Source organism: Artibeus jamaicensis, unplaced genomic scaffold (genome assembly GCF_021234435.1).
Source record: "Artibeus jamaicensis isolate MK-2021 breed Jamaican fruit bat unplaced genomic scaffold, CSHL_Jam_final contig_233, whole genome shotgun sequence".
Classification (NCBI taxonomy): domain Eukaryota; kingdom Metazoa; phylum Chordata; class Mammalia; order Chiroptera; family Phyllostomidae; genus Artibeus; species Artibeus jamaicensis.
The window spans coordinates 48868615-48886118 of record NW_026521486.1 but is presented as its reverse complement, the minus strand read 5'-3'; the positions used below and the strand labels follow the sequence as shown (position 1 = coordinate 48886118).

The following is a 17504-nucleotide window of genomic DNA, read 5'->3' as shown; positions in this document are numbered from 1 at the left end:
ACAAAAAGAAATATTGCGGAAGGATTTAAAGTTTCCATCTTGGGTATTTGAAGAGATGGGCGGAGAAGTGGTAGTGGTGTTTGTGTGAGAGGTAAAGGTAATTGTGAGCGTGGGTGCAATGCCTACTGTGTGTCATCCTCAATGAGTTCCTTTCAGCAACCCAACGGCGGTGCTCGCACATCGCCTGGCAGAGGTGGTCAGGGGGCTTGGTAATGGGCCCGAGGTAGCATAGCTAACAGACCGGGTGGGCCGGGAATGAGGCTGCTCGGTGGTCAGGCTCTGGTGTCCCTAGGGATTTGTTGTCCTTGGTGACGGCCTGGCCCCTCCTTCTCCCTTCCCACTACCAGGGTTGTGCTCCATGTTTTCTGCCTTCTGGATACAGGCTGGGAAGCTGGGTTCTGGTATCTGATTCCCAGGCTCACTGCCTCATGGTATCAGGTGAGTGTTTCTTGCTATGTGATTCACTTTTGCTATCAGCAAGAAGGGAGACCCTGCACTGGAGAGGCACCAGACCGCTGAATTCCACTAACTCCCCTCCTCCGGTTGCCCCTTTGGCTCTTCTCCCATTTCATCTTTTGGCCCAGTGCTGGGGAGTCAGGACTCCTCCCCTTTGCCCTGCCACTCTCAGCCTAGGCCTTGGTCTGGCTCCTCAGAATCTCTCCCCCAAGCCCTCCTCTTCCTAGGACAGTTTATGCAGGAACCGGGACTTGAGAAGCTTATCTGAAGCCGGCTCCAAAAGCTGGGAGGTGGGTGTGAGTGAGGAGGCAAGTCCTTGGCAATAAACCTCATGAAGAGGCAACTCCAGACCACCAGGAAGCTGAGTTTGCTGTGGAGTCTCCCACTCTGGGTGCTTAGAGGGGCCCAGGCACACTGATCTGGCAGCAGAGCCAGGCTGAGGCCCTGGCATTCTGCCTGCATCCAGACCCCGAGGGGCCCCAGGAACACCTGGATGGGTCTTGGAAGGAGGAAGGGCAGGGGAACAGGAATGTAAGATTATGAGAAACCTGAGAAACCTAAAATGGGCAGGTGTCACAAGCTGCAGAGAAGGAGGGGACCTACCGGGCCCCTCACATTTTTGGCAGGGGCGGGACTGGGCCCAGGAAGAGGCAGGTTGGATTTCATAAGGCTAGAGGCAGCCAGGAATCCGACCATCTGTGATGTGAGGTCAGAGGTCTCCAGCAGAAGGGAGGGCAGGCCAAGGGATCCCGTCCTGGAGATTGCAGATTGGGGACCAAGGAGGCGCACGCAAGTCTGCTTCTGTACCGCCTGGGGAAGCCCCGGGGATGGTTCTTCTATCCTCCGCTTGCCGTTCTTCCCAGGGGAGTCGGGATCAGCCTGATACCCTCCAAAAGGCTCCGCCTTTCCCTCTTGGGCCCCACCTGGAAACCAGTCCCTGGTCCCTCCCGTCTCCCGCGGAGCTGGGATTTCACCAGCACTTTGCTGCCCCCTGGTGGCTGCCGGAGGAAAAGCAGGGCCTGGTGCTGCTGTGGAGAAACGAGAGACCCCGGGCAGGGGTTGTGGGCAGGCTTCCATTACCCGCTCTTCGCCGACCTCTCCAGGCCTCTCATCAGCATCCAGCTTTCCCTTTAGTCCAACCATTGCCGCATCTCTGGACCCCGTTTACCTGTGCGCCACCCCACTCTGGAGCTTCCTCCCAGTGCCTGAGGACAGACACACATCCTCAGGCACCAGTGCTGTCCTTCCCGGTCCCCGCCTTTCCTGCCTGTAACTGACGACGGAGGTAAGGATACAAGTAAATTTGACACCTGAGCTGCTTCCTTTGCCCGCCTTTTGCTTGTCGCCTCAGATGGCTCAGGGAGTCTGTGTGGGGTTTAACTGGATTCCACGTGAAAGACACGCCAGAGCTGTACTCCCAACGTAGTTAAGTGTGAATTAACTCTCCACATTTAGGTAGAAGAGGGACACTGGTCCTCCTCTGCAGAGGCTCTTGGGGCCCCAGAGCTGGAAGGAATCCCCCGGAGCTGGCGTTTGTCACAGCCGCATGAGAGGCCCCTCCTGCTGGGGCCCTTCCAGGGGAGCCTGCTTCTCTGTGGGCAGTTTCTTAGAAGATTATTATTTTGACCCAAAATTTGTTCCTCTAGAAGGAAAGCCTTGTTGTACCTGGAAGGTTTCCCCAAGAGTTCAGAACTGCTCTGTCCCGTGTCTGCTGTGGGCCTCTCATTTCCTCCCTCTGAACCAGACCCCTGTCGTAGCTGTCCTCTGCCTGTCCCACGGGTGTGCGCCGTGCGTGTGTGCGCCGTGCGTGCTCGTGTGTGGCGGAGTGTAAGTCAATCACTTGTCTTTCTCATTCTGGAGTATTTTTTTAATTAAATTTTATTTAGTTACTTTTCAAGTACATTTTTTTTAATCTATTTCTCCCATCCCACCCCACCCCCCCGCCCGGTCTCCCCCCTCCCTCCCATTCCCCCCAGTCCTCATCTCTGTGTCTTTCATACTTGTTCCTCAAAATCCCTCCCCCTTTTTCCCCTTAAGTTCCCTTCCCTCTCCCCTCTGGTCGCTGCCCACTTGTTCTCTATTTCAGTGTCTTTGTTTTTATTCTGTTTGCTTGTTTGTTTTATTCTTTAGCTTCCTGTCAAAGGCGAGATCATATGGTATCATTCTGGAGTATTTAGATTGAGAATAGCCAAGGACTCCAATCTGAAGAGCCTCAAATGCAGACTTGGTTTAGGTGTAATTCTGGACCTGGAGCCTGAGCCCGATGCTGTAATGGGATGAGCCTTTGGGGGTCTTCGGAAGGGGTTGAATAGATTTTGCATGTGGCCAGAGTGTCGAATGAAGCAGTTTAAAACAATGGCCATGAGTTCTTCCACGAGTGGAATGTGACGAAAGTGCCATGGTGCGAGTTCCACGAGTTCTCTGGCCCAGCAATTGCAGCAAGCGCTGGTTGACCTGGTTGACCCTGGTTGACCCTGACTGGAGGGTTCTTCCTGGTTCAGGAGCTCTCCCCTGGACCGACAGCCATGGTGCTGGGGTGAGATGCAGCAACTGACGGGACCTAGGTCAGATATGCGCCCTGGAGCCACATTCACTGATGAGAATGAGGGAGGTGAGGGATACTCCTCCAAAGGAAAATCAGAGTATGGCTCCCAGCAGAAAGTGGAATGTCCAGCAGGCAAAAACAACACGTGTCTACCACCGTAAGACAGGACCCCGTCCTCAAGGAACTCAGCACAGCGGTGCAGAGATGACATGGAAGGAATTATAATGTGATAAGTGCCATGCTAGTGTATAGTTAGATGGCGGTTAAAGAAAAGGCTTCTCGGAGAGGCCTTTGAGCTGGGTCTTAAAGGATGAGCAAATTTTGGTCACACAGACAAGGGAGAAGAGGGCCCTTCAGACGAGGGGAACAGCTTGAACGAAGGCCTGGAGTACGGGGTGTTGTGGTGTGTGAGGCCTGGAGTACGGGGCGCTGTGGTGTGTGAGGGCTGGTACCCGGGGAGGTGGAAATGGATTCTCCGGGCAGCGAGCACGTGGAAGATGATTAAGCAGAGGAGTGACAAGATTAGATCTGTGTTTGGGAAACAACTGTGGGAGACAGTTTGGCAATAGTATCAAGTGACTTTTTGAAGCAGACACTGCTTGGCCCAGAACAGATACTAGATACTTATCCTAAGTGAATAATTGGACAAATGCCAAAAGAATACAAGGATATCCATTGAAGTCGTGCTCATGAGAATGACATTTTGGAAACATAAGTGTTACTATTTATAAACATCAATATTAAACAATAAGGGACTGTTTAACAAATTGTGATAATGCTTATTCCATGAAATACTAAGCTGTCATTAAAAATTATGCTATGGGTAAATATTTATATAGCATCATAATATTGCATAATTGTAAATCAAAAAGCAAATCAGAAAGTATTACACAGAGTATAATCACATTTTTTAATTTTTTAAAAGTATTTTATGCCCTGGCTGGTGTGGCTCAGTGGATTGAACGTCAGCCCATGAACCAAAGGCTCACCAAGCTGGATTCCCAGTCAGGACACAGCCAGCGTTGCAGGCCAGGTCCCAACAGGGGACGCACAAGAGTCAACCACACGTTGATGTTTCTCTCCCTCTCCCCTTCCCCTCTATAAATAAATAAAGTCTTAAAAAAAAAAGTCAGTCGGAGGAAAAATCAGAAAAGATTAAAAACAAAACAGGAGAGGCCTGACTGGCCTGACTGGTATGGCTCAGTCGGCTGGGCGTTGTCTCACAAAGCAAAAGGTCATGGGGTTGATTTCCGGTCAGGGCACAGATCTAGGTTACAGCTCGGTCCCTGGTCAAGGGCGAGTACAAGAAGCAACCAACCAAAGTTTCTCTCCTGTTCCTTCTCCCTCTCTTCCCCTCTCTCTAGAGAAAATCTTATTTAAAAAATTAGGAGATGGAAGTTGGAAATTAAGGGTTTGCAGACACACACTCACATTCTTCTCTTCACCCCAACCCCTGGGTCCTTCTGATGTGGTGAACCCATAAGTGCAGATTGATCAATATTCAATGTTTACATTATTAAGACTGTAAATTCTGTTGACCACTAAGCTATGTCATATACAGTGGTTGCTTTTCCTTTCTTGCACAAGTTTGCTTTTCTGGAGGTCAATCGCTGTTGTTAGTTGTTTGTTCATTTGCTTCATTTTTCTGTGTTTTTACTAATAACTTTTTTCTTAGCCCTCCTCTAAGTGGGTAAATATCCTCTCAATATACTTAAGTACATTAGATGTTCTATCAATTTCATCATGTTGGCACCATCTTCCCAGGATCTCCTGCCTTCTCTCACCTGTGCTTTTCACTCTAAAGATCTGCTGGCGGCTACTGTCCAGGAATCTTCCAGTGTCTCCTGGGACTCCCTCACACTGGCCTCTGTTGTAAACCTGCATTCTGGATTCCAGCAACTTCACTTTTTTGGTTTTCCACCTCATTTTGGTGGAAAGTGCTTTCCAGAAAGAGTTCAGGGGAGATAATGTTTTGGGCTTCTTGCATGTCTGAAAAAATGTCTTCACTGTGTCTTTACACTTCATTGTTCATATATAGAATGAAAGATCAGAAATGGCTTTCCTTCAGAATCTTCAAGGCGGGTGCCAGTGTGGCTCTTGTGATTCAGTGCCATTATGATTCTTTATCCTGTGGATTTAATATTTTGTTTTGAATCTGGAAATATGTCTGATTTTCTCCTTGTCCTCAATGTTCTAAATATGTCTTGTTGTGGAACTACTTTTATCCATTATAATGATACCTTTGAATTCTGTGAAATTTTCATGAATTATTCCTTTGCTAGTTCTTTGACAAATAGTTTGATAATTCTTCGTGCTTTCTCTTCCTGGAATTTCTATTATTTAGATATAAGACCTTCTAGGCTGGTCTCTATCTTTTGTCCTCTATTTTCCATCTCTGCCTTCTTTCCTCCATTTCTGTTTGTCGTCAATCAAGAACTCTGACTGATATAATAAAAATGATGGATTTCAGAGGGGAGAAGAGGAGATTCTGAAATAAATGAGGGAATTAGCTGTCAGTAATCTGCAGATTGTATGGGATTTGAAATGGGACAAGAAAATGGTTTGGGTTGTGGCGGGCAGGCTACAGAAAGTCTTCCAAAAGGTCTTTATACACCTTCTTCATCTCATCAGTAATTAATGAAGGTAGACAGTTGGCTTTATGCATCCCTTGGAGTCTAAAGCGTATCTTGTGGAGAGACAGAGGATGAGAAATATCCTTATTTCCATTTTATCTTCCATTTGGGATTCAGGCTGAAAAAATAGCAATATATGGACAAGGAGAATCTGAAGCCTGTATCCTATTTAATGAATCGATGTACAAAAATCCAAAAAAATCCAATCTTCAGGCCTATATTCTGCAAATATTCACTCTCTCCTCTCCCACTCACCCTGGACAAAGACTAATTAGTTTTCTCCCAAACCCATGTGTTTTTACTTCCTGGACACATTGCTGGGTTCCCTACCGCTCTTACATCTGGTGGGCCATGGGGCTGAGTTCTGGCCAGTGGAATATGTGTGAAAACAAGAAATGCCTGTTCTGGACTCAGCCCCCAAATCATCACTTAAGATTCTCCAGGCTCTCTCCTCCCTCATCTGCAGCCAGATAAAGAGGATTCACTCAAGAACACCAGGGCCTCTGGGAAAGGCGGAACATCTCAATGAGTTCACGAAGTCTCTGAGAAGCAAAGGGTCCTTCCTCCCTCCACCACTGACCCATACTGGACTCTGACGTGCGGGAGAAATAAACCTTTATTGAGATTTGGAGGTTGTCTGTTATAGCACTTAGCCTACTCTGACCAATTTGACTCCATCTTTGAAGAAACTGCCTTTACCTCCTGGGTCTCCATTTCCTCGTCTGAAAGTAAGGGGTTTAGAATGTCTGCTCTCTCGGTTGCCTTTCCGCTGTAACACTCCATTTATAAAATATGTGGTTTCAAACTCTACAAGGACTAATTGCAGAATTTTTAAATTACAATAAAGAGTGAATTCTCCACGTAGAGATGGGTTGTGTTCCAAAAGTCCAGGTATGAGTCCCTTGTTAGAACACTGCTTATGTCAGAAGATAGATTTAATAGTAAGCACAGATTCGTGCTTAGTGCTCAGTCTGACCCCACCCCCCACCCCAGCCCCAGCTGCAGGCAGTGAGTGTGGCAGGAAGGAGCAGGGGCTCTGAAGCGTGACCAGAGAGGGGCAGGCGGGGAGGGGAAGACAGGATGGACCTTGGGCCAGGCTGCCGGTTGCACAAGCTTCCTTGGGAGGCCGTGGGAGCCGCCATACATGTGAATCACCCCTATCTTGGATATTTCCAATTCCACTGCTTAACTGCGCATGGGTAGAAGTTTTGTGCAGGACAAAGATGGATTTACTGTGGAGTTAACAAAGCTAATGCCTCAGCATTCCCCTTCTGAGGCCTTAGAATTTTGTTGGAAAGGTTTTCATAACATTTGAAAAAGTAAGATATTTTAACTGTAGTTGGTCAAGGCTGTTGTCTATTTCCACATCAATTCCTCTCCTTCACGTTTCCCTTTGTGTTAGACCGAACTGGAATGGCCATAGGCATTTTCAGAATCCAGCTGAGAGGAAGTTTAGTTGGTACACGTTACTTTTGGTATCTGTTCATGTGGTTTATAGTTACTTCCACGTGTAGCTGAGCTCTGACCCACAGCCCGGATGAAGGGATAGCTCCAGGAATCTCTTATCTGCCTACTTTGCTAACTCACCTAGAATTTCAATTTGTAAGTGCAAGGCCAAAGTTCAAATCAAGCCATAAGCATTTCCTGCAGCACCTGGTACCAAGAGTGTAAGGGACTGAAGGAGAATCACGCTTTAAAAATATACAAAGCCAGAAGCAATCTGAAGAAAATTCCTCCGATCATCAGCTGTGCAAAAATATAAGCAAAAAGGTTTCTGTCCTTGTTGACATCCAATACAGAGAAGTTTTGTCCTGTTGCCAATATACCCGGTAACAGTGTATGCCATTACAAATGTATTATTCAGTCTTTTCTTTTTCCGATGCGAACTGTTCAAAATACAATGTATCAGAATTCCAATCCTTTTACAATGTTTGATGACTTGACTTAAATTACTGATACAGACACAGATAATTAAAAACTCACAAAACATCGATTCCAATGAGGTTTTCGGAGACCGACTGGGCCGGGCGCGGGGGCTGAGCTGCTCGGGAGGCTGAGGCAGGAGGATCGCTGGAGCCCAGGCGCTGTGCCCATCGGGTGTCCGCACTAAGTTCGGCACCAGTTCGGTGCCTTCCCGGGTGCCAGGGCGCCACCAGGTTGCTAAGGAGGTGGACCGGCCCAGTTCAGAAACGGAGCAGGTCAAACCTCCCGTGCTAATCAAAGACAAATTGACTAGTAAATGGAGTCAGTTCAAAGAGTACGTCTCTCTGGACAAGATGTCCACACCAGCAGTCCCGGCGAGTATTCCTGCGGCCACTCCAGCCCCGCGGCCCCAACCTCAGCTCCAGCAGCGGCCCCAGTTCCAGCGCCGGTCCCAGCTCCATCTCCGGTCCCAGCTCCATCTCCAGCCTCAGCCTCATCCCCAGACCCAGCGGCAGCGCAGCGGCTGCGATCTCTGGGCTCCGGGCCAGGCCGGGCCTCGGCGCCAGCCCTCGTGCAGACCCCCACCCCCCACCCCCCGCACAGTCGCTGGCAGGTCCCTGCCCGGGGCCGTGTGGTCCGGCTGCACTCGGTCATTTTGGCCTCCATCGTGGACAGCAACGAGCGACGAGCGACGCAACCAGGGTGCTGCCCGAATCATCGGAGCCCTGCTGGGAACCACTGAAGTCACCAAGTTGTTTTCCAGTGCCTCAGTGAGTTCGGAAGACGACGTGGCTGCTGACATGGAATTTGCTAAGAACATGTATGAGTTGGACAAGAAAGCCTCTCCGAACGAGCTCATCCCGGGCTGGCACGCTGCAGGCCAGGCCGCCACGGAGCAGGCTGCGGACCCGCGAGCGCTGCAGCCGGGAAGCCCCAGCCCCACTCACCTCACTGTGACCTTGAAGACCCGTTTTTGCCCCAACCGGGTGTTGGACTCCCAAGGGATCCGCAGCAAGCAGCGGGGTCGTTGGCGCTCACCCAGCAGGCCCTGCCGTAGCGTCAGGCTGCAGAAGTGTATGGACTGGACTGGTGTCCGCCGACAATACTGGGGTCCCCTTCTTGATGAGTCTGGTTACCCGCGTGCCCAGGGTAGTTTCTGATGACTTGGAGACCATGGTCACCAGAAACATTAATGCCCCGCAGACAGGGACCTGCCTGTCCAGGCTCACAGAGTCAAGGGCCTCCTCAGTGAGAAACCTGTGGAAGTGTAAATGGGCCCCAGCAGCACTCTTTCCGCTCCGGCCTCCACCGTAGGACTCAGAGTGAAGCGTGGGTGGCTTCTTGTGGTTTGAGTCACACCCAGAGAGAGGGTCAACTACTGGGACTCTAGATACACGTAGCCCATCTTTTGTAAATAATTTTTTTAAAAGAGTCATTTAAGATTAGCCCCAAAGTTTCTAAAGTTTGTTTAAAAACTTTCCTACACAATCAAAAAATAAAAGAAATCTGACCCACCATGCTAAGAAAAGTCTAAATTATCTTTTTAGTCCTTTATATAAAGGAGTACTACTATCAAAATATTATCAAATAAAGAAGCAATCAAAGAGTAAACAGCCAAAAATTAATATTTGAGTATGGGAAATTTTTGTTATATTTGTGGTATTTGTCAGCTTTTTAAAATGCGTAAATTGTTCCCCTGGCTAATGAACTGGTAGCTCAGTTCATTAGCGCATTGTCCCGATAGATACTCAAGGTTTCAGGCTCAATCCTGGCTCAGGGCACAGACAAGAATCAACCAATGACTGCATCAATAAGTGGAACAACAAATCAACATCTCTCTCTCTCCTCCCCCATAAAATCAATAAATAAAAAATATGTAATTTGTTGTAATTTATGTTCTTATTGTAAATAAATACTATTCACTTTAACATTAATCTTACGTTTGTGATTTTTTTCTTTAAACCCCACCCCGACCCCCACAATTGTGTAAGCGGTGGGCTCTAGAGAACCCGCCCTGCAGTGCAGAGCACGCTCTCAGGTGCTGCTGCACCTAGTTCAAGTGCTGCAACTGACTCCTCAGGCCCCAGAGCCAGGACCTGAGTACCGTCAGGTTGTCTAGACCCATCTGGCTCTGAAAAACGGGTACAGGTCCAAAAAGTCACCAAAGTGGGTCAAACTAAAATGCTTCTTCATGGGCTCACCTCTGAGGCATTTTAGGTCCCTAATAACACTACCAGGCCCACGCCTATTTTTGCTTCTTATGGATCCCAGGGTCAGGAGACAACTGCTTTTTACCATGTAGGCCTGATGCCTTTTCTGGTTTTTTTTTTCTTCTTCTTCCCGATGAACAGTGTTTTGAGAATTCAAAAACATGCCAATGTCCTTAATCCTTAATGAAATTAAACTCTTTATTGGCAAATTATATATATACATTGTGTTTAAACAAGCAAACAAAAGCAGTGTTTACTAATAAGCAAGATGATTCCAGCTCCTTGATATTTAGGTGTTTCGAAGTGTTCGCACCAGCATCGTCTAGTGACAAAAAGGGGTAAGCACAGTTCGCCCTCAGGTGTCAAACACTGGGAACAGAAACGGTGCTAGTGCTGCTGTCCCCGCCTCCCCCTTTTGCCTCTTTGTGGGAAGTTATACAGAGTACTGTGGTTTATTCAATTCCGCTGTGACTTTTGGTCATTAATTTATGTCTTCAAACAGATCAGGCAGCGATCACAGTATGAAGTAAAAACTGGGAGGAAAAGAGTCAGGGCCTATCTTTACCGTGATGGCACTGTCTTTAGAGTTCATGCTTCAGTCCCTTAGAAGTTCAGCAAATCGCTGGCCTCGAGAATCAGAAAGCCTCTTTAAGATGGTTGCTCAGGTAGGGAGAGGTCCACGCAACTCTGCTGACCCTTGGCTAAACCTGTTGGAGATTCTGGGTCATCCTGGCTTCTGACTTGAACCTGCTACCTAGGCTGACCCCTGAGTTTCACTCCTTACCAGCTCTGCTTTTTTCTGTCTCGGGCTCAGCCCACATCCTGCCCAGCTCCTCTCCACCGTGTCTGTTTCAGTTTGGGTCCTTTCTCCCTTCCATTTCTGTTTTTGCAAAACAGATCTGGCTTTAGTCACCAGGGAAGTTAATCCCTTGCATCGTTTATTAAGTTTGCTTTAAAAAAAAAAGATTTTCATTTCGTTGTGGTAAGAACACTTAACATAAAAGCTGCCCTCATCGTGTTTTTTACTATACAGTACAGTATTGTTTTCCATAGGCATTATGTTGTACAGATCTCTAAACTTATTCATCTTGCATAATATGCCCATAAAGGGCATGTTAAAGGGCCTAGAAAAGTGTCTGACACCAGGTAAGCACTCTTAAGCGCTGGCTCCTAAGGCACAGTCCTTGCCTCTCCAGAAGCTCACAGTCTACACCTGCCCTTTCCACCTGTCCCACCTGGCAGGCACGGCCATTTGGGTCTTTTGGCACCTCAAGTTCCGTGATTCCTGGCTCCCCTTTCCTGAAATCACGGGATAAACCAAGATGCAGATTCCTATGTCACAGTTTCGCTGTGTGACCCAGGACAAGTTAACTTCTACTCTCTGGCACTCACTTTATCCATTTGTAAAGGAAGAAAGTTGGACCAAAATTGATTTTCAAGATCCCAACGAGCTCCTCATTCTGGGTAGTCCAAGTTGAAGCTATGTCAGCTTGGGAAAGTCACTTAACCTCTCTGTTCTTGTTTCCTCACAGGTAAAATGGGATAATATTACCAACCACTTCCCAGTTTAGGTGAGAACTCAACGGGAAGCCGACGCGGGTGTCGTTCGCGCAGCAGACACGACTGGCCTTGGCCAATCAGCGAAGGGCACTGCCGGAGAGGCCGCAGGTTCCCGACTTCCGGTTCCGCGGGGACCTCGGGGCCAGACCAAACTAATGGCGGCGTCCGCGGGACAGGCTGTCGGAGGCGTAGAGGAGGCCGCGCTGGAAGAGAAACCTCGAGCCCAGGAACCCGGGGCCGCCCCGTTTGGAAATTTCCCTCACTATTCCCGCTTCCACTCTCCAGAGCAGCGGCTCCGCCTCCTGCCTCCGGAGCTGCTTAGCCAGCTCTTCCCTCAGGGTCCCGAGACGAAGCCCATTCTGGGGCTAGACGTGGGTTGTAACTCCGGGGTGAGTGACGGGGAAGGATCGGAGATCGGGGAGCCCAGCAGTTGGCTGCCTCCATGTCCACTGGGGTTCTGGCCTGGGCTTGACATCACACCTTTCCCAAAATGAGCTTAAAGGTGTAGTGTTGATAGGCTCCGTGCTGCTACTAGCTGCTCTCCAGGGTTCCGCCACCATCTGTCAGGAATCTTGTGGCAGAATGTATCTAGCTACGTTTCGAATTTCCGCGTCTCCGCCTCCGCCTCCGCGTTCGCCACCTGGAGGCCAAACCTGGGGTGGGCAGATTCATCGTGCCTGGGTCTCTGGCGCTTTCCTCCTACCAAAAGCCCGTGGGCCAGAGAAAGCCGTGGCTGGATAGAGGGTTCTTCCAGAGACCTACGTTTGAGGCATGGGGGTGGGATAGGTTTACTGGAAGAGATGAGCCAGAGGTGACTGAATGGTGCCTGGAATTAAGATTCATGTGATCTGTGGTGCAGGACACCCTGGAGTCAAGTTGATATTTATTTTAAAAGCAGTGAGTTTACGGAGTACAGTGTAGAGAGGGGCGAGAAGGAAAAATACAGCATCCTAGTGGAAGAAGGCATTGCCATGCTGTCTTACCGAAAAGGTATTCTTAGATGTGTAATGGTTACAGTTAAGTCACGTGCAAAATAGTGAATTATCTCTGACACCAAACACTTCATACTCCACCTCCAAGAGTGGCAGAGGTTGGGAGAATTTTGATGCGTTGCTGATCATCTGCAAAAGAGTTTTTGTGAAGGGCTGAAGGCTATAGAGACACAGCTGACAAAGGGGAGAGGGACATTTGGATACAGACTCAAAGGTGGAATTAGCAAATAGGTGGGTATCTGGTTGTCCCCTAGAAACATTTCTCCACTATGATGATATAGGAAGTCAGAGGGGGAAAGCAATATAAAAGAAAGACTGGGTTTAAGGCTTGGGATTTTATGAAAGGCATTAGGAAACCACAGGAGATTTTAAAGTTGACAGAGGGGTGTGTGTGTGTGTGTGTGTGTGTGTGTGTGTGTGTGTGTGTGTGTTAGAGGCAAGGACATAGTTGTAATCAGTGAGGGCAGTGGTTCCCAAACCTGGTTGTACATTCAGGGAGCAAGTCTCTACTGGCTCTGAATCTTCCTTTTCCCTACACAGAGGCAAATGCCATTCATAACTTCTTGGCTATGCATCCTTGGCTATGTGTATGTTAAGCATTTATGTATGTATAAATACCTCCTCTCTTTTAGTTTTACAAATGAAAGTACAATATTTTACACCCTGCTTCTCTTTGTTTCTTTTTTATTGAGTTTACTGGGGTAACATGGGTTAATAGAATTATATAGAATTCGAATCCTGGCTGGTGTAGCTCAGTGGATTGAGTGCTGGCCTGCAAACCAAAGGGTTGCAGGTTTGAATCCCAGTCAGGGCACTTGCCTGGGTTGCCAGCCAGGTCCCCAGTGCAGAGTGTGCAAAAGACAATCACACATTGATGTTTCTCTCCTTCTCTTCCTCCCTCTAAAAATAAATAAATAAAATCTTTAAAATAAATAAATAAATAAAATTATATAGGATTCAGGTGTACAATTCTATAATACATCATCTGTATATTGTATTGCACCTTGCTTTTTATTTAATAATTTGAAGGTCACTCATGTTGCTGCATTCTTTTTCAGCAGCTTCATAATATTTTATTGTACAGATGCACCATAATTTATGGGGTGCTTTGTTCAAACTTTAAAAACTCCTAGGCCCCACTCTAGACCTACTGGATCAGGATCTTGGGATGTTAAACTCTTGAATCTGTATTTTCTTTTTTAAGCTTCCAGGGGACTCTAGGATTGTAGAATCAAGGATGGAGAGGATGAAGAGATGTGGTGGAGGAGGGACTGATATGATAAAATGACTGGTCAAACATGGGGCACACCCAAAATCAGATAGGAAGAGGGAGACAGCAAAGAAGTAAATACATGGGGAGGAAATGAAGCAGCATAGTATGGAATCTTCCTCCTCAAAGTGTGGTCCGTGAACTACAGCTTCAGCATGACTTGGAAGCTTATTAGAAATACAGAATCACAGCCCCCACTCCAGATTTGCTAAATCAGCATTTATTTTAACAAGATCCCCAGGCGATAAGTATGCCTACTGAAGAGTGAGAAGCCTGGTGTAGAGGAAAGAATCTAATATAGCCTAACTGTTGCTGTATACTAACAATGTGACATGGGGCAAGTAAAGTCACTAGCCTCTGGACCATAATTTTAAAAATATAGTTGTAGGTTTTTTGGTTTGTTTGTTATTTTTGGTGTGTGTGTGTGTGTGAAGTATTCCACACACCGAAAAGTGCGTAAAACATAAGTCTATACTTATGAGTTATTATAAAACAGCCCCCTTTATGACTACCATCTAGGTCAAGAATAAAACATCTTCAGTAGCCCATGAGTTTCCCGTATATCTTTTGTACCTTTTTCTGTTCATTAGCTCCCCTCCACACAGAAGAACTAGTCTGACTTTTATCATTGTTTCTTTATACCTCACTATTTATGTATTCCTAAACAATAAAGTTTAATTTTATCTTTTTTCAATTTTTTTAATTGAGAGAGAAACATTGATTTGATGTTCCACTTATTCTGCATTCATTGGTTGATTATTGTATGTACCCTGACCAGGGATCGAGCCTGCAACCTTGGCATATTGGGACAATGCTCTAGCCAACTGAGTTACTTGGCCAGGGCTAATTTTATCCATTTTTAATTTCATATAAATGGAAGTTTATTGTGTATTTTCTTTTATGTTTTGCTTTTTTCAGCATTATTTATGTATTTATGAATGTCATTCATGTTGCTGCAATTAGCTGAATTCCTTAATTTTAAACTACTATTTAGTATTCCATCTTAATGACTACATCACATTTATTTATCCATGCTACTATTATAGGACATCTGGGTTGTTTCCAGCTACATTCTCTTCACCTGCACCAAAGGCATAAATATTTTCCTTACAGGATTGTTAAATAGAGCAAATGAAGTAGTGAATAGGAAAGTGCCTTGAATAAGTGTATAGAACAACATAAATTTGAGTTAGTAATAATGGTTGTAGAAGTCAAAGTTGGAGAAAGGAGATGGTTACTTAAGAGTCAAAAAAAAGGGCTAAGATGGTGAAAATCATAGATGCAGAAACAGAATAAGTCTCAGAGAAGAGAGTGATGAAGCATAGGGCAGGTAGTAAAACTAAAGCTGTAGAGTGAAGGCTGAGTGAGGACTTTTTGGAACACACTTTCCCAACCACAGGTCTGAGAAGCAGGTTTTTGTAAGATGGTGCTTGCTCTATTCCTCACCTTCCTGGTAAGGAGCACAAGTTATGCCCCTAGAACCTTTCCTCCTCCCTGGAGTCTGAGATGCCCAAGAAACAAAAAGGTATTTGCAAGCGTATGAAGCTGAAAAATAACTGCTCTAGTTTCTTTCCGGCATCTATTGGGTTGTAACTTTCAACCATACTACCCAGTCTGCTGTCAGTCAGGGAAGCGTAGAGATAGTTCATTACAGCCTGTCACCCCTGGAGGGCGCTGAGAGCCTGCTTTGTGGAAAACTTTCCGGCAACCTCTAGCTATTGTGTAGGAGCCTCGCACCAGCTAAAGCCAGGAATTGATGTAAAAGATAGAGGGTAAGAGGTAAGTTTCTCTTTTGTTCACTGGTTGAAAGCGGCAATGACAAAGCTCTTTTGGATTCCTCTAGGATCTAAGTGTGGCTCTGTACAAACACTTCCTTTCCCTACGTGATGGGGAGACCTTCCCAGACGCTTCAAGAGAACTCCGTCTCCTCTGCTGCGACATAGATCCAGTCCTGGTGGAGCGAGCTGAAAAAGAATGCCCTTTTCCTGATGCCTTAACTTTTATTACCCTGGACTTCATGAATCAAAGGAGCCGGAAAGTTCTCTTGAACTCATTCTTAAGCCAGTTTGGGCGCTCAGTGTTTGACATTGGCTTCTGCATGTCGATAACCATGTGGATTCATCTGAACCATGGGGACCGTGGCCTGTGGGAGTTCCTGGCTCACCTCTCCTCCCTCTGCCGCTACCTCCTTGTGGAGCCACAGCCCTGGAAATGTTATCGGGCAGCTGCAAGGCGTCTTCGAAAGCTGGGCCTCCATGACTTTGACCACTTCCACTCCCTTGCCATCCGAGGTGATATGGCCAATCAGATTGTAAAAATCTTGACCCAGGACCATGGCATGGAATTAGTATGCTGCTTTGGCAACACCAGCTGGGACCGAAGCCTTTTGCTCTTCAGGGCAAAACAAACCACAGAGACTCATTCGATCCCTGAACCACTGACAGAAGGGAAAGAAAGGAACAGATTAAGATCCTGGAGGTAGTGAGATGAGAGGGTGAGAAGACCAGGAAAGAGATACTGTAAGGGTTTTATCCTGAGAATTAATTTCACTCTCTTTAACTCCTTAACAGTTAGGCTGCTTCAAAACCTGGAGGGAAGCTTTTGGCAAAATGTCTACAATGCAATTGAAAAAATCAGAATCTCCTCCCCATTATTTGGGATGATCCTGGAGGAGACTGCATCTGTCCTGGGCTATTAGGATTGAGATGGCCTGGAGAAAATGATCCTGTTTCTGGGACAGTGAAGGAGCTGCTTTTGGTGGCTGTTTATAAAGACCGGGCTGGCAGCCTCTGAATGCTTCCCTTCCTTGGGCCGCTTGAATCTGATTTGGCTTCTTCAGGATTTACTCATCATGCCTTGGGGCAAAACCTCACAATACAATCTGAAAGAGTCAATGGCCTGGCTAAAGGAGAGGGTTAATAGGAGAAACATCTTATCTTTCCAGAGTAGGTCAAGTCTCCAACATGACCAGGCTCAGCACAGCAGTTACAGATCCTACAGAGCCAATATGCACTGGCTGACATTTAAAAGATGTTTGAAAGGTTTAAGTTATGGGAGGAGATAGAAGAGGTAAAGTGGGGGGTAAATGGTGATGGAATGAAACTTGACTTTGGGTGATGAACACAATATAATATATAGATGATGTATTATAGAACTGTACACCTGAAACCTGTATAATTTTTATTAACCAATGTCATCCCAATAAATTCAGTAAATAAATGATTTTAATTATGAACCCCAAATCCAAGTAGTATAAATGAAACAAAGTGGGACTGTATATAATATATATATAATTATATATAATAAAAGTGATGAGGATGGTTGAGAATGACCTGTGAATATAGGGTAGATAAGAAACTTCTGCTTTTACCCACTCTATCCAGGAAGTTTCAGCTCAAGCAAAAATCTCACCCAAGCTCAGAACAGAAAACAAGCCAGTGAGTAAGTTAACTCTGGACTTTTGGGGCAGCATCCTCTACCAAAGAACACCAGTGTGGAGGTGGGAATACATGTGAGAAGCACGCCTAGAATGCAGTCTGCAATTGGATAGCTACACCACAAGTGCTGTGGGATAGTGCTACTGCTGTCTGTTAGGTTTTGATTTTTAAAACACCCATCAGTTGAATCCAAGGAGAAGTGGAAGATGGGCAAAGATCTGTTTGGTGCAGAGAAGATGGAAACAAAACATATCGCCGTGTATAAGGCACACCCACGTTTTTTACTCAAACCGTCAGGGAAAAATATCTTTTGTTTTATTTTTTTAATTCAAATAATTACAAAACACAAAAACAGATACAAGGTACAAGAAATTTGGTACAAATTTTGATAACAAAACTGATTATCATATTCCAGGGTATTATTTTGCATACAGGTATCATTATTGCTTTATAGAGTTACACTTTTAGCGCATAAGCA

At 46.3% G+C, this 17504-nt stretch overlaps 1 protein-coding gene and 1 pseudogene across 1 annotated transcript; both read left to right on the top strand.

Annotated features, from left to right (window-relative positions):
• The first annotated feature begins 7910 nt into the window (after positions 1–7910).
• Positions 7911–8717, top strand: LOC119041552 (eukaryotic translation initiation factor 3 subunit F-like; annotated as a pseudogene).
• Positions 8718–11460: 2743 nt separating this feature from the next.
• Positions 11461–16864, top strand: BCDIN3D (BCDIN3 domain containing RNA methyltransferase). Its single transcript, XM_037136402.2, has 2 exons — positions 11461–11716; positions 15433–16864. Exons 1-2 carry the CDS (start codon positions 11483–11485, stop codon positions 16069–16071), a joined length of 873 nt encoding a protein of 290 aa, XP_036992297.2. The 5' UTR covers positions 11461–11482; the 3' UTR covers positions 16072–16864.
• The last annotated feature ends 640 nt before the right edge of the window (positions 16865–17504 follow it).

Bases quoted from the DNA above. Each gene is read 5' to 3' on its own strand.
- BCDIN3D (XM_037136402.2), top strand. From the start codon at position 11,483: ATGGCGGCGTCCGCGGGACAGGCTGTCGGAGGCGTAGAGGAGGCCGCG. The intron at 11,717-15,432 runs GTGAGTGACGGG...GGATTCCTCTAG, and splicing joins ACGTGGGTTGTAACTCCGGG to GATCTAAGTGTGGCTCTGTA.